This window comes from Balaenoptera physalus, assembly GCF_965194825.1.
Source record: "Balaenoptera physalus genome assembly, chromosome: 4".
NCBI lineage: Eukaryota > Metazoa > Chordata > Mammalia > Artiodactyla > Balaenopteridae > Balaenoptera > Balaenoptera physalus.
This window is the reverse complement of record NC_138891.1, coordinates 71,191,444-71,204,202: the sequence shown is the minus strand read 5'-3', so window position 1 is coordinate 71,204,202 and position 12,759 is coordinate 71,191,444. Positions and strand designations below refer to the sequence as shown.

General features: G+C 42.3%; 1 protein-coding gene across 1 annotated transcript in view; it reads left to right on the top strand.

Moving 5' to 3' along the window:
* The window catches only part of LOC309660383 (putative cation-transporting ATPase 13A5), a 122,823-nt gene that overhangs the window by 49,460 nt on the left and 60,604 nt on the right, over nt 1–12,759 (top strand). Inside the window, 4 exon segments of the mRNA XM_082460975.1 lie at nt 2,756–2,926; nt 5,178–5,335; nt 8,074–8,265; nt 12,591–12,652. Coding sequence (XP_082317101.1) covers nt 2,756–2,926; nt 5,178–5,335; nt 8,074–8,265; nt 12,591–12,652 — 583 coding nt within the window.

Below are 12,759 nucleotides of genomic sequence, written 5' to 3'. Positions count from 1 at the left end.
TTGATGGGATTCATCTGGAAATGGTTTGGAATGACTAAAGGGGTTGAGGGACTGGAGGGGAGAGAACAGTTAGGAGGTGGGAGATAATAGAAAATAGATATACTGGCCTCTGCCCCTGGTGCCTGGCACAGGGCTCCTGAAACCCTTGTCAATTCCTAAGTGATAAGAGGACTCGGAGCATCTTTTGTTCTAATGAAGCCACTGTTGGTGGGATCCTGGAGGCTCCTGGATGGGGGATGGTCACTAGAAAGGCCAAGCGGTGCTTAGAAGCTTGGAATTTTCAACCTCAACCTCTATTCTCTAGAGAGGGGAGAAGGGCTGGAAATGGAGTTGATAATTAACCATGCCTACATGAGGAAGCCTCCATAAAATCCCAGTAGTAGTAGGGGATTCAAAGAGCTTCCAGGTGAGTGAACACATCCACGTACCGGGAAGGTGATTCACCCCAACTCCAAGGGGACAGAAGCTCCTGCACTTGGAACTCTCCCAGACTTCACCCTATGTGTCTCTTCATCTGGCTATTCATCTATGTCCTTTATCATATTCTTCAATAAACAGGTAAACGAAGTAAGTATTTCCCTGAGGTCTGTGAGCCACTTTAGAAAATTAACTGAAACCCAGGAAGGGGTCATCGGAACCTCAGATTTACAGCTCATGTGTCAGAAGCACAGATGACAATCTGGATTTGCAATTGACATCTGAATGGGGTGGGAACGGTCTTGTGGGACTGAGCCCTTAACCTGTGGGGTCTGATGCTATCTCCAGGTAAATGATGTCAAAATTGAATTGAATTGAGTTAAATTATAGGACAACCAGCCAATGTCACAGAATCGCTGATTGTAGAGAAACCCTCTCCCCACACATCTGATGTCAGAAGTGTTGTGAGTGTGGTAGTGATACGAAAGGAAACAAGAAACACAGAAGGAAGGGTTGGAGATTTTTCCTAACTCAGGACGTCAAGGCACACTGTGGTTGAGATGCTTACTTATAAAAAAGATTTATTAGTTCCATTGTAGCCTCAAATTATCCAGAGAGCTAAACAAATCACAGCTAATCCATTGTTAACGCAACCACCATGAGTCAGACAGCGACTGCCATTGAAGTCACTGGGACCTAGATGCAAGAGTCCAAGAATGACACTCACAGGAAGAAGCAGTAGGACTTGGAGAATCATTCCATGAAAAGGCAGATTATGAGAAGAGGAGGAATCAAAGATGGTTCCAAGATTATAAATCTGTGACTTAGCAAAAGGGTAGGACCATAAGGGAAATAGGGAAGTCAGGAGGAAGTTTGGGGATAAAAATATTGATGTGGATTTTAGAAATGTTGAACTGGAGACACTAGTGGGATATCTATGTTGGGATGAACAGCCAACAACTGGGAAGCACAAAACAAGAGCCCAGGAGAGAGGAGAGATGGAGATAGACGTTACTGATATGTCTATTTCGGAGGGCTAATTAATGGAAGTAGAGCTGACGTCATCCAGAAAGAGAAAAGAGAGGTTCTGTCTTGTTATATTAGTTTGTCTTTCACTGCAAGCTCCAAATAAAAGATCATGAAGAATATTTTTTTCTTCCAGTTTTATTGAGATATAATTAACATATAGCACTGTATAAACTTAAGGTGTACAGCATAATGACTTGACTTACATACATCGTGAAATGATTACAAGTTCAGGGACCATCCATCATCTCATATGGATACAAAATTAAGGAAATAAAAAAATTTTCCTTGTGATGAGAACTCTTAGAATTTATTCTCATAACGACTTTCATATATAACATATAGAAGAATTAATCATATTTATCATGTTGTACATTATATCCCTAGTACTTATTTACCTTATAACGAAGTTGGTACCTTTTGACGGTCTTCATCCACTTCTTTCTCCTTCCACCCCTTCGTGAAGAATATTGAGAATATTGTATAGATTTCATGAAGCCATCATTTCTCATCCATCTCTGTACTTCCAGGACTGATTTCCTCTACCTCCAAACTCAATGTCCCAAACATCCTTAACTATCTTTAGTACCCAGAACACACCATGCTCTTTCTCTCGGCTCTTCTAAGAACACTTTTCTCTCCTCCTTGAATTTCCTGGGCTTATTCACCCTTCAAGTTGTCATTTATTAATTGTACAGGAAATCTTTCCTGGATCCTCAGATCACCTAGTACTGCTACCAAAATATTTACCACATTGTATTTTAATTAATTATTTACTGCTGTTTACTGGCCGGACTCCCTGAGCTTTATGAGGGCAGAATTTCTGTCTGTCTTCCATTATTACATTCCCAGCACCTAGATCAGTGCCTAGGTCAGAATAAGCACTTAAAATTAGTTGCTGAATCAATGGATGAATGCGCAGATAAATGAGTGAATAAAAGGCAAATAATAATAACTATACACATGCTTTGTAGCTTCTTCATGGCCTAGAACAGTGCTGGGCTTAAAGAACACTTGGGGGAATTATTAAGTGGCAACACCTTTCTGTAAAATGGGCTGCTTTTTAAATAAAAACAACAAACCATACTGGCCAGGTGTGGAAAAGATAGGCAAATGTTACATAATATTTGAAATATAATCAAGTATACCACTGCTTGCATCACCAGCATCCCTAAGAACAGTCATCTGACTCATGAGATAGAATTAACAACCAGATTAGCTGCGGTCTGTATCCTTTCTTGAAACTGGCAAGTGCCAGCTCTAAATTACTACCAGAGTTCACACAGAATCAACAAAATACAATCTTCTTTAGGAGAAAGTATATCTGTTACAAAGACACCATTGCCCCACACAGAGAACACCACAGCCTGGAAATCCCACAGTTTGGAACGTTATCGTAAACATGTCCTTTTCTGTGGAACAGAAGTTATCCAGGTCAAGCCTTCTGGGCAGGGGCCAGTAAGAGCAGTCATTTTGCAAACAGGTTAGTAGATTCCACTTTTGTAAATTTGGTCCATGATTAGAGGTAGGGGTGCTGGATTAGGGAAATCTTGTTTAGGATTATGGAGTTTGCCACTTCCTAGTTTCCAATCAAACCCTTACTAGTCTAAGTTGCTGCCATTTCCAACTGAATGGTTCATTGTTAATACCCTTGTCTATGATGAAGGGTATACAGGAATGAAGTACACTTCTTAAAAGGCAAAACTATGTTCTTGGTTTTATTGTGTGTCCATAGGCTTTTTCTCTTTTCCCTCTATACCCCCTCTAAGTGACTACCAAGAAAACAGTTTCAACCACTATCACTTGAGGACTTTTTTTTTCAGAGTTGCTTGCTGGGATGTTATTTCTAGGTTTTTGCTGGATACCTCTACCTGCATGTCCTATAGATGCTTCAAAATCAAGACATCTAAAAGGGAACTCATCCTCCTCTACTGCCTCTTTCTGTTGACATCATAACATCTGTCAAGTCTCTTCATATCATCTTTAACTCTTCATTTTCTCCCATACCAAATAGGGTACCACATCCTATAGATTCTGCAAATACTTCCTGCATCCTGTCTCCCTCTCCTTCATCCCCATGGTTGGTGTTTTATCCAGGCCATCATCATCTCCTGTCTAAACTATTCCTATAGAAATATTCATTTGACTGTTTCCCTTCAACTTTCACCTTAAATATTTTTTCTTTTATTTTGTTCAACCTTTCTCTAACCTATTCCTCAGTCTGTCATCAAGTCATACTTCTAAAACATAGTTTGAAGCAATTCATAAATACCATGCTCAAAACCTTTTCCAGACTACCAATATTAGTCCCACTCTTTCACATGACATTACATGATCAATGCCTTCCATGATCTGGTCCCAGCTCTCTGTATTCACCACTGACCTGTGTTTCTGCCACCCAACACATTCACAGATCCAAAGCACATTTTGTGTTTAGTTTAGTCTATGATTCAATTGTACTACCTGATTTTTTTAAAATTAAAAATATCCAGGTTTGAGTTTATTTTTTTTGCTCAAAGTAGTCAGTGGGCGTGAGAACATCCCTCCAGCTGCTGCTTAAGCAGAAGCTAATGGGTGAAGATCATGGGAACCCCTGATCTGAGCTTGTAAAATGCTAAAGCAACAGGTTAGGGGAAACTCTGCTCCTTTCCTTCAAAGCCTGCAAAGCCATGTTTGAGGAGACCAGATGTTCATCAAGCAGTGGGATTAAGGCATGTTTTATACTTAGAATACTGACTCATATCTGGAATATATAGTAGTCAATCTTTTTTGCCAATACTTTAGATGTTAATGAGTATCTACTAAGTGCTATGCACAGAGGGCTAAAGAAAAAAATTGTGAGATATTCCTTGCCCTTAAAGAAGATTATGGTCTGGTGCAAGGGACAGATGGATTTATAGCTAACAAAACACAGAGCAGTGAGAGAGGTCATATGACCAAGTGTTACAGGGACTCCAAAGAGTGGGAGAAGAAAGTACTTTGGGTATGAAGTATGGGAGTAGAATTCTGGAAACACTTATTCAAAGAGGTGGCATTTTGAGCCAAACCTGACAGGATGGGAAGGATTTAGCCAATCATATCAGAGAGCTGGAAAGATAGGCTGATTTGTGTCTATAAAACACAAAGGAAGGAACGCATAGGGGTCTTCTGGGACCAGTGTGCAGTTAAGAGATAAGCCTAGCAAGGCAAGAGTATATCAAATAAAAGGAGAACTTCAAATGCCATGCCTAGAAATTTGAACTTTATTCTAAAAAGTGCGGGGTCTGGAAGGTTTTTGAGCATAAGAATAACATGACCAGAGGCATATAAGGTTACTTGTCTTGTGCTTTACTTTTCTCTTAATTTTTTATTATTTTCAACACATATTTTTGCTTTAAAGTCTTCTTCTCTCAGCAGCTCATGTTCTCTGGTCATTGCATTTGTCAGCTCCTTGGCCTTCCTTTCCTCAGCCCCATGTGTGAATGGGGGTGGGAGGATTACACTGTGTGAGCCACCGAAGCACTGACTCCCAGACCAAGAGAAATTGAGCAGGGCTAAGTGAACGCAATTTATTGTTCCTGGCAACTTGGAAGCACAATAAATGTAAATACACTGTTAGGTCATAGCAATGCTGTTTTAATTCCATATTCAAATGACACTATTAACCAATCCTTAATTCCATGCAAACCATTTTTTTGGTTTTAGGTGAAACTGTATTAAAGGACCTTACTCCACTTGTGATTATCTTCATGTAGCTTACAATATAGCTAAAGGGGACTTGGTGAGATCCATCCTCTACCCCTGGTCTCTGAACTTCGAACTGTACAATGATGCCTTCAAGTTCATAGTGTTCCTGGCCTTCCTTGGAGTCATGGGTTTCTCCTATGCCCTTGGTGTATATATGTACCATGGAGTAAGTACTTGGGGTAAGCCTTTTTAATAGCATAGCTTTCTCAAGGAGCTTAACCTAACTCAAAAGGGTTTCCTCTAAGTCCCATCATTCTGAATCAATATCATCCAGTAGAGCTTTATAGGATGATGAAAATATTCTATATATCTACACTGTCCAACTTGGTAGTCCTTAACTACGTGTTCATTGAGCACTTGAAGTGTGCTTGGTGTAACTGAGGAAATGAATTTTCAGTTTTATTTCTTTTTAATTAATTTAAATTTAAATAGCCACATGTGATTAGTGGAAATTATGTTGAAAGGTGCAGCTATCAAAAGCTGCAAAGTTCACGGCTCCTTTCACCACTTGGATGGGAGAAAGAGGTTACTGCATGTGTGGCATTTGTGATATCCAAGACCAAATAGTTTCAGAGAAAATACATGTTTCTCAAGCCTGATAGGATGGGGAAGATTCAGTCAATCACATCAGAAAGCAGGAAGAATATACTAATTTGAGTGAGCAAAATGCAAAGGAAGAAAAAGCACACAGGGTTTCTGGAACCAGAAAGCAATTTAAAAATAAGTCTAGCAAGTAGGATTAGATCAGATTGCAGGGGATCTTGGATGCCATGCCTAGAAGTTTGGACTGTTTGAGAGTGTTGAAGTATGTGAGTGAGTACATCATCCAGGGAATACCCAACATACCATACAGTCAATGAGTTGCCCTGTGTTCTTGTTAGGTTCTGAGATGAAATTAAATGTCTACTTTTACAGAGCTGTGTACTGAATGGATCTCCACTTCCCCTTTTAAGCTTCACGGTGTCTGGTTTCATTTGGATGTCTCTCTGAATAGTTGTAATGGCTGTAGAGGAAAGGGTTGTGATAAATGACCTCTGAGGTCCTTTCTGTTGCTGAGATTCTGATTCTGTTATAGGCCGTGCAGTCTTTTCTGTAAGATATGCTGGGATCTTAGCACTGTGGGCTTATGGGGGAGAATAAAACATTGTGAATAAAAGGATCCAAACACAGGTATGATACTGGGGTTGGGTGGCCTCCTTACAATGCTCAGTGATGGCATAGAAATGTGTGTGTGTGTTGAGTGGGGGAGAGGCAAAAACAGTCACAAGAATTTCTAGGCAATGTTCGTGCTCAAACTTGAGCTCTGCACAGTCATTTCAATCTGAAATAAGCTCCCAGGGAGCATTTCTAGGGGAAGGGAGGGCAGAGGAGGCCAGGGAACGTTGGCACCGGGAGAATGGAGCCTGGAAAGAGCGAGGCAGAATGTCGAAGCCGGTGGGGCTGGAATTTGAGGCAGTGTGCCAGTTTCATCTGGGGTGCAGGAGCACTGAGCAGGAAAACCAGCAAAAAGCCCTCTGCTATGGACCAGGAAACCCCGGCAGTGGATTGGGTATGAAGGTTTCTTGGGCAGGACTCAACATCCAATACACACCAAAGCAGTATACTCATTGCACACCCCATCTTCTTGTAGGTCAGAACCTGTGGACCTGTTGGCTGCCTCTATCTGCACTTGTTGGCTGCCTCTATCTGCACTGGCTCAGCATTAGGCAGGGATGAGACCTCAGGGTTAAAACTCCTCTGTGGCTGGGATTGGGAAAATCAGGGAATGATGGATTTTGCAATAAACTAGAATTGGCCCAAACATGTATCTAGTAGCCATTGCTACTGAACTTGAATCTGTGTTTCCAATACTGAAAAGAGAACTTTATGGCTAAAATTACAGTAATGTCATGAAAACCTAAGCAAGGTTGTAGAGGAAAGCCCTTAATCAACAGAGCATGGGAACATTAAGCAACCTATGATTTGATCTTGACCGCGCCCTTATTAATCCTGTGAACCTTGGTAGATTTGCCTGGAATCCTGACTCCATGAGACCTGGCTTGATAATATGACATACCAGTCACACATTTGTGCTCTCGAGTTGAATAGACTAGGGTCTACATCCTCACCATTTAACCAGCATGCGGCCTTGGGAAAGCTGTTTAATTTTTTAAGTCTCCGTTGCCTCTACCATTCAATGGAGGAAATAACAGTATTTACATCACAAGGTGGTTGTGATGGGTAACTAAATAGTGTATGTACACAGTGCCTTTCCCAGCGTGTGTGTCCAGTGAGAGCAAGCTATTTTTATTATTGGCTTCCCCAGAGCAGTTGATATACGCTGAGAAGTTGGCAGAGTCTTGGTCCTAGTTTTTATCAGGTCGCCATGCATTCAGTGTGTGTGCTGAGCACCTCCTCTGTGTCAGAACTGTGCTAGGCTCTGCATCTAGAGATGAGTAAGATGAATGCCAAGATGACTTCAAAGATGAAGAAGGCACAGCTGCTACGCCCGAGGAGTTTGTAGGCTAGTGGGGGAGGGAGATTCATAAGCCTACAGTCAAGCCATGTGTGAAATGTTACAACTCAGGACTAAGCCCAGTGCCCAGGAGTCCAGAGGGTGTGAGGACATCTGATGAGCAGAGAAGGGGTGGCACTGTGGTTGGAGGGAAGGCTCAGTGGAGAGAAGCAGGGTCAAGAAGGACAGTAAGACGTGGGGTCGTGATCTGGGGTCTCCTTTGTTTTGCAGTGGAAGACAATTTGTTGATTCCTCAGGCACAGCCAAGAGAACATTCAGTCCCACCAAGACAGCCAGCTCACAATGACTATTCTGAGCTTCTAGAACCCCAGTGGTGCAGCAGGAGATGGTGTCAGGAAGGGTTCTGGCCCTCTCTGCCAGGCCAACCTGTATGCCCTTCCCCTCCCCAGGTGTCTACAAAAGATCCTGCAGCCATGGCCCTGCTCCTCCTCCCCGTGATGTCCCTCCTGTGTTGCCAGCCGCCCTCCCTGACCACAGGGATCGTGTATGCACAAAGGAGGCTGAAGAAAAAGAAAATCTTCTGTATCTCCCCACAGAGAATCAATATGTGCAGGCAAATCAACCTCGTGAGCTTTGACAAAGTATGAGCTAAACTTTCCAGGTTGGAGGTTAAAGATCTCAAGACACAGCCGAGCTGGGAAGTCTGTCTAGTCCAGCACCCTCGTGGGACAGATGGGAACACGGAGGCCATGAGGGTCACACGGGGAGCTAGTGTGAGATCACATTCTAGAAGCCCGCTTTCCTGAGTCCTGAGGAAGTGGTTTAGCCATCACATCATGAATTTCTTCCCTGTCAAACTGAATATTTTCGTGCCTGTTTTGGGATTCAAAACCGTCTCTTACTGTAATAACTTTCCTGATTGACTGTATTTTTTCAGGCAAAACTTACGAGGAACATTTCTGTTCCCCGAAGTTCTTTGTCCAGAGCTTCAGCGAGCATATTCCTTCCTCCTCCGCTGCTTCTTTTTAGGAAAGGGAGGCAGAGGGCTGCCACCCGTGTTTACCCACTCCGGCCCCTCTTTTCTCCTTTGCTTCCCAGGGTATCAAGACTCAGGACTGGGGCGGGTTGCCTGTGCTTAGGGCCTGGAAAGGTGGCAGAAGGGGAGTATGTCCAGAGGAGGGGACAGCTGCTATGGGACGGGTCCCAGGACCCCTCTCCATGGCTCTCCCACGGGGGACCTGGCGGGGCTGTAGCATCAGCCGCCTCAGCTCGGGTAGCCAGTTCACCCACTGGGTGCCTGGCCTGGTCCCTCCGTGTCTTCGGTTCATTTGTATGAGAATAATTGATAAAGGCCTTGCCACTTTTTCGTTAACCCTCATCGGCAGAGAGTGCCATTAATGAGATGAGCTCTTGAGAAGCTCATGTATAGCTGAGGAAGCGGGTAAAAGGGAAGCATGGACGATGAAAGTGCAGTGAAATGCGTGCTGAGGAGAGGTGTGAGCCAAGCATTGGTGTGCAGTTACCTGCCACGGGTGGGCGGTCACCTCTGAGCTGTGCCTTTGGTTGTCAGACAGGATGGGCCCCATGGCGAGCAGCCCAGCATCAGAGGGATGCCAGAGCTGCAGCAGGCGGGGGGCAGGACCCTGGGTGGCGAGACCGTGGCCGTGTTGTGGGGTTGCACCTGGAGTCGAGGAGCCCAATTGCTCAGGGCATGATGTGCTAAGCTAAAGAGTGGGGCCTGGTGGTGGAGGAGGATGGGAGCCCTTCTCATTTTTTAGGAAGAGGGTGATATCGCTATAGGCATGTTTTATTTATTCCATCTGGGGAATTGGTGAGAAAGGATGAAAGGGAGCTAGCACTGAGTCAGGAGGCTACCGTGGCACAATGGAAGAGATGGCTCCTTGTCCTAGAAAAAGGGTGGGAATAGACAGCAGAAGACAAGCTGGAGAGATGGTCCCCAGGTGGAAGCGGCATAGCTCTTACATTAGTTCAGTTCTGTTCTTTTCTAGTTTCCTTTGACAAAGAAGGTCCTGTAAGGTTAACTTAACAGTAGCTTCCTTTTAGATGCAGGGCCAAAGAACAGCCCCCGATAGGGATTCCTGTTACTCACCCAGCAGCCTCCCCAGTGTCTGAATATAGAAGGGAGATTTAGAAAATGCGTTCATTACATATCTCTTTCTAACACGAATTTTTTCAGAGGTGTTTCCTTCCCGTAGAAAGCTTTTCCCTCCACATCCTCATGTGCTCCCTTGCTAGGCTGTCTTAGGTATGCTGAACGGCAGATGTGGCCAAACTCCGTATGTCATGATGGCATCTTGTTGTGCAAAGGACTCTTTTTTTTTTTTAATGATTTTTTTTAAAAATTTTATTTATTTATTTATTTATTTTTGGCTGTGTTGGGTCTTCGTTTCTGTGCGAGGGCTTTCTCTAGTTGCGGCGAGCGGGGGCCACTCTTCATCGCGGTGCGCGGGCCTCTCACTATCGCAGCCTCTCTTGTTGCGGAGCACAGGCTCCAGACGCGCAGGCTCAGTAGTTGTGGCTCACGGGCCTAGTCGCTCCGCGGCATATGGGATCCTCCCAGACCAGGGCTCGAACCCGTGTCCCCTGCATTGGCAGGCAGATTCTCAACCACTGCGCCACCAGGGAAGCCCGCAAAGGACTCTTGATTGGGAATCGGCAAAATGAGAAACTAATCCTGAATTCGATACTAAGTTTCCATGTGACTTTTTAAGATAAGAAGGTTGAACTACAATGATCTCTGTTTCTTTCTTTCATTTCAACATGATGTTGAAATAAAGCCCTCCACAATTAATTGAATCTCCATCTAGTGTTATTTCAATTTAGAAGATATTCACCACTGGGCTTCTGAGTACAATTTGTTCCCGTATATTTCTAGTTTACGTTGGTTTGTTATAAGTTCTTTAAAACAAGCTCTCTCTCCCTTTTCTATTCAATTCAGCCCAAGCCTGGGCTAGTATTTATGCTAAGTTTTCTTTTTCTATCTCATTCCCTTTAGAACAGCAACTATAATTTAGGTTATTTTTTCCATTTATGGCTAGTTTTATTATATAAGGGTCATTTTCACATAGAGAAATAACATGGTCCCCTATCTGTTTTGCTGCAGTATCATCTCTGTTTTCATGTTCAAGATATTGATGTTTAAAACATAATCTAATCATCAGGAAAACATTTCAGTTCGAATTAAATTGCTAACTGTTTTTGAAATGGAGCAACTCAAGAGCATTTGGAATCTAAACACACATGTTGGGGTCCTTATAAAATACAGGAGGGAAATGAAGCAGATAGTGTTTTATTTGGTTTTTTGTTTTGTTTTGTTTTGCGGTTTTTGTTCTTGAAGGAATAACTTCCACAAAGGCACGTTAGCCCTCCATGAAGTCCAAATGAATTAATGAAACAAATATTCCTTACCTCTTTAATCCAGAAGCCCAGTATGGACTTTGTCTCTCCACATGCTTTGCAGAATTCATTTAACATTTGTCATCTGGTGGAAGTCTCCAGATGGGCTGGATTCCGGTTCTTTCTCTCCAACCTACGGGCCCCTAGACCCTGGGGCTGCTCATTTCACCCCTAGGCTGAGAATGTCTCTACCCTATCTACTCAGTTGTAAGAAGTGAAAGCATTGTAAGCACTTCACTATAAAGCATGATGCTAATGAGATATGCTGTAATGATAGAAGATACCATTTGATAGAAAACTAGAAACTTCAGTGTCTTATACTGAGATGACCTTCAAGAAAAATAGTGTAAGAGACCCCAGGTGTCAGTGTTGAAGAGGATATTCCCTAGCGCTTGGCAGTGCTGCGCTTGGCCTTGACAGTGCTGAGGCAGCAGTAACCACTTCCTTACTCTGACTGGGTGTTGAGCAGGCCTAATGCAATTGGCCTACTGCATAAAGACACCGGGGTTTGTAATTAATAACTGACTGTGAAGCAATAAGCAAATTAAAAGTGCTGTGATACTAGTCAGTTCCATTTTGCTTTCTCTGTTACATTATCTGTCAAATAATTTCACATAGTACAGCAAATCAACTCTGTCAACCATTTTCTTCTTGATCTAACAGTAAAACCCATTCCTGGGCATTAATTAATATTTATTATTAGCACTTTACTTCTCTCTGTAGCCCTAAAGCCCTTTATCAACATTTCATTATCAATCTGGACAGTAACCATGTCACCCATATTTTTAGGAAGATAGCTGTGAACCAGATGGCAGACTGGGAACTAAATAGTCTTGCAAAGAAAGAAAAAAATTCCAAGCTCTGGTTTAGAAAGACAGCAGGTGCCAACTAAAAAGTCGAACTCAAGCTGGTTCTTGTTGGATTTCTATCCACCGAACCTCTCTCATTCAGCAACAGCGATGGTCACAACAATAAACAAACAAAAACAAAACACTTGCATTTTGTACTAATTAATGACTAGACTCACCTAATTTTCAACACGGTCTTTTGGGAATCATTTGTCACCTGCTGAATCTTTCTTTCAGGCGCTCTTCTCTGACTTAAAATTTGATGTTTACCAATAAGGGCTTGGCCAATATTTTATAATAAGTATAAATGGAGTATAACCTTTAAAAATTGTGAATTACTATATTATACATATGTAACTCATAGAATATTTTACATCAACTATACTTCAATAAAAGTAAAATATAAAAAAATAAAATTTAATTTAAAAAAGAATCTTTGAACAAATGGAAAATAAAAGTTTTTTAAAATCTGTCTTGGAAGAAAAAAAAGAAAGCTAATGGAAAACTGAGTATCACATTTACTATAGATAAACACAATAATGAAAAAAATTTTTTAATAAAATAAGCATATTTAATGTTTAAAAAAGGGCTTGGGACAACTAAATATACTGTAATTTCTTAGGAGCTTGGGTTTTGTGTAAATCATGATATAATTAAAAGCTCTAAATCTTCTGCTAAAACCCATTCTAATTATCTTGCAGACTGGCACTCTTACAGAAGATGAACTGGACCTCTGGGGGACTGTTCCTGTTGCTGACAACTGGTAGGCCCTTTAGCGAAGACGGAGTGTGTGATTGGTGGGGCTACCCAGGTGACACTTCAATTCATCCTTCTTGTGTTGAGGGATGAATCTCACATAAAATATACATA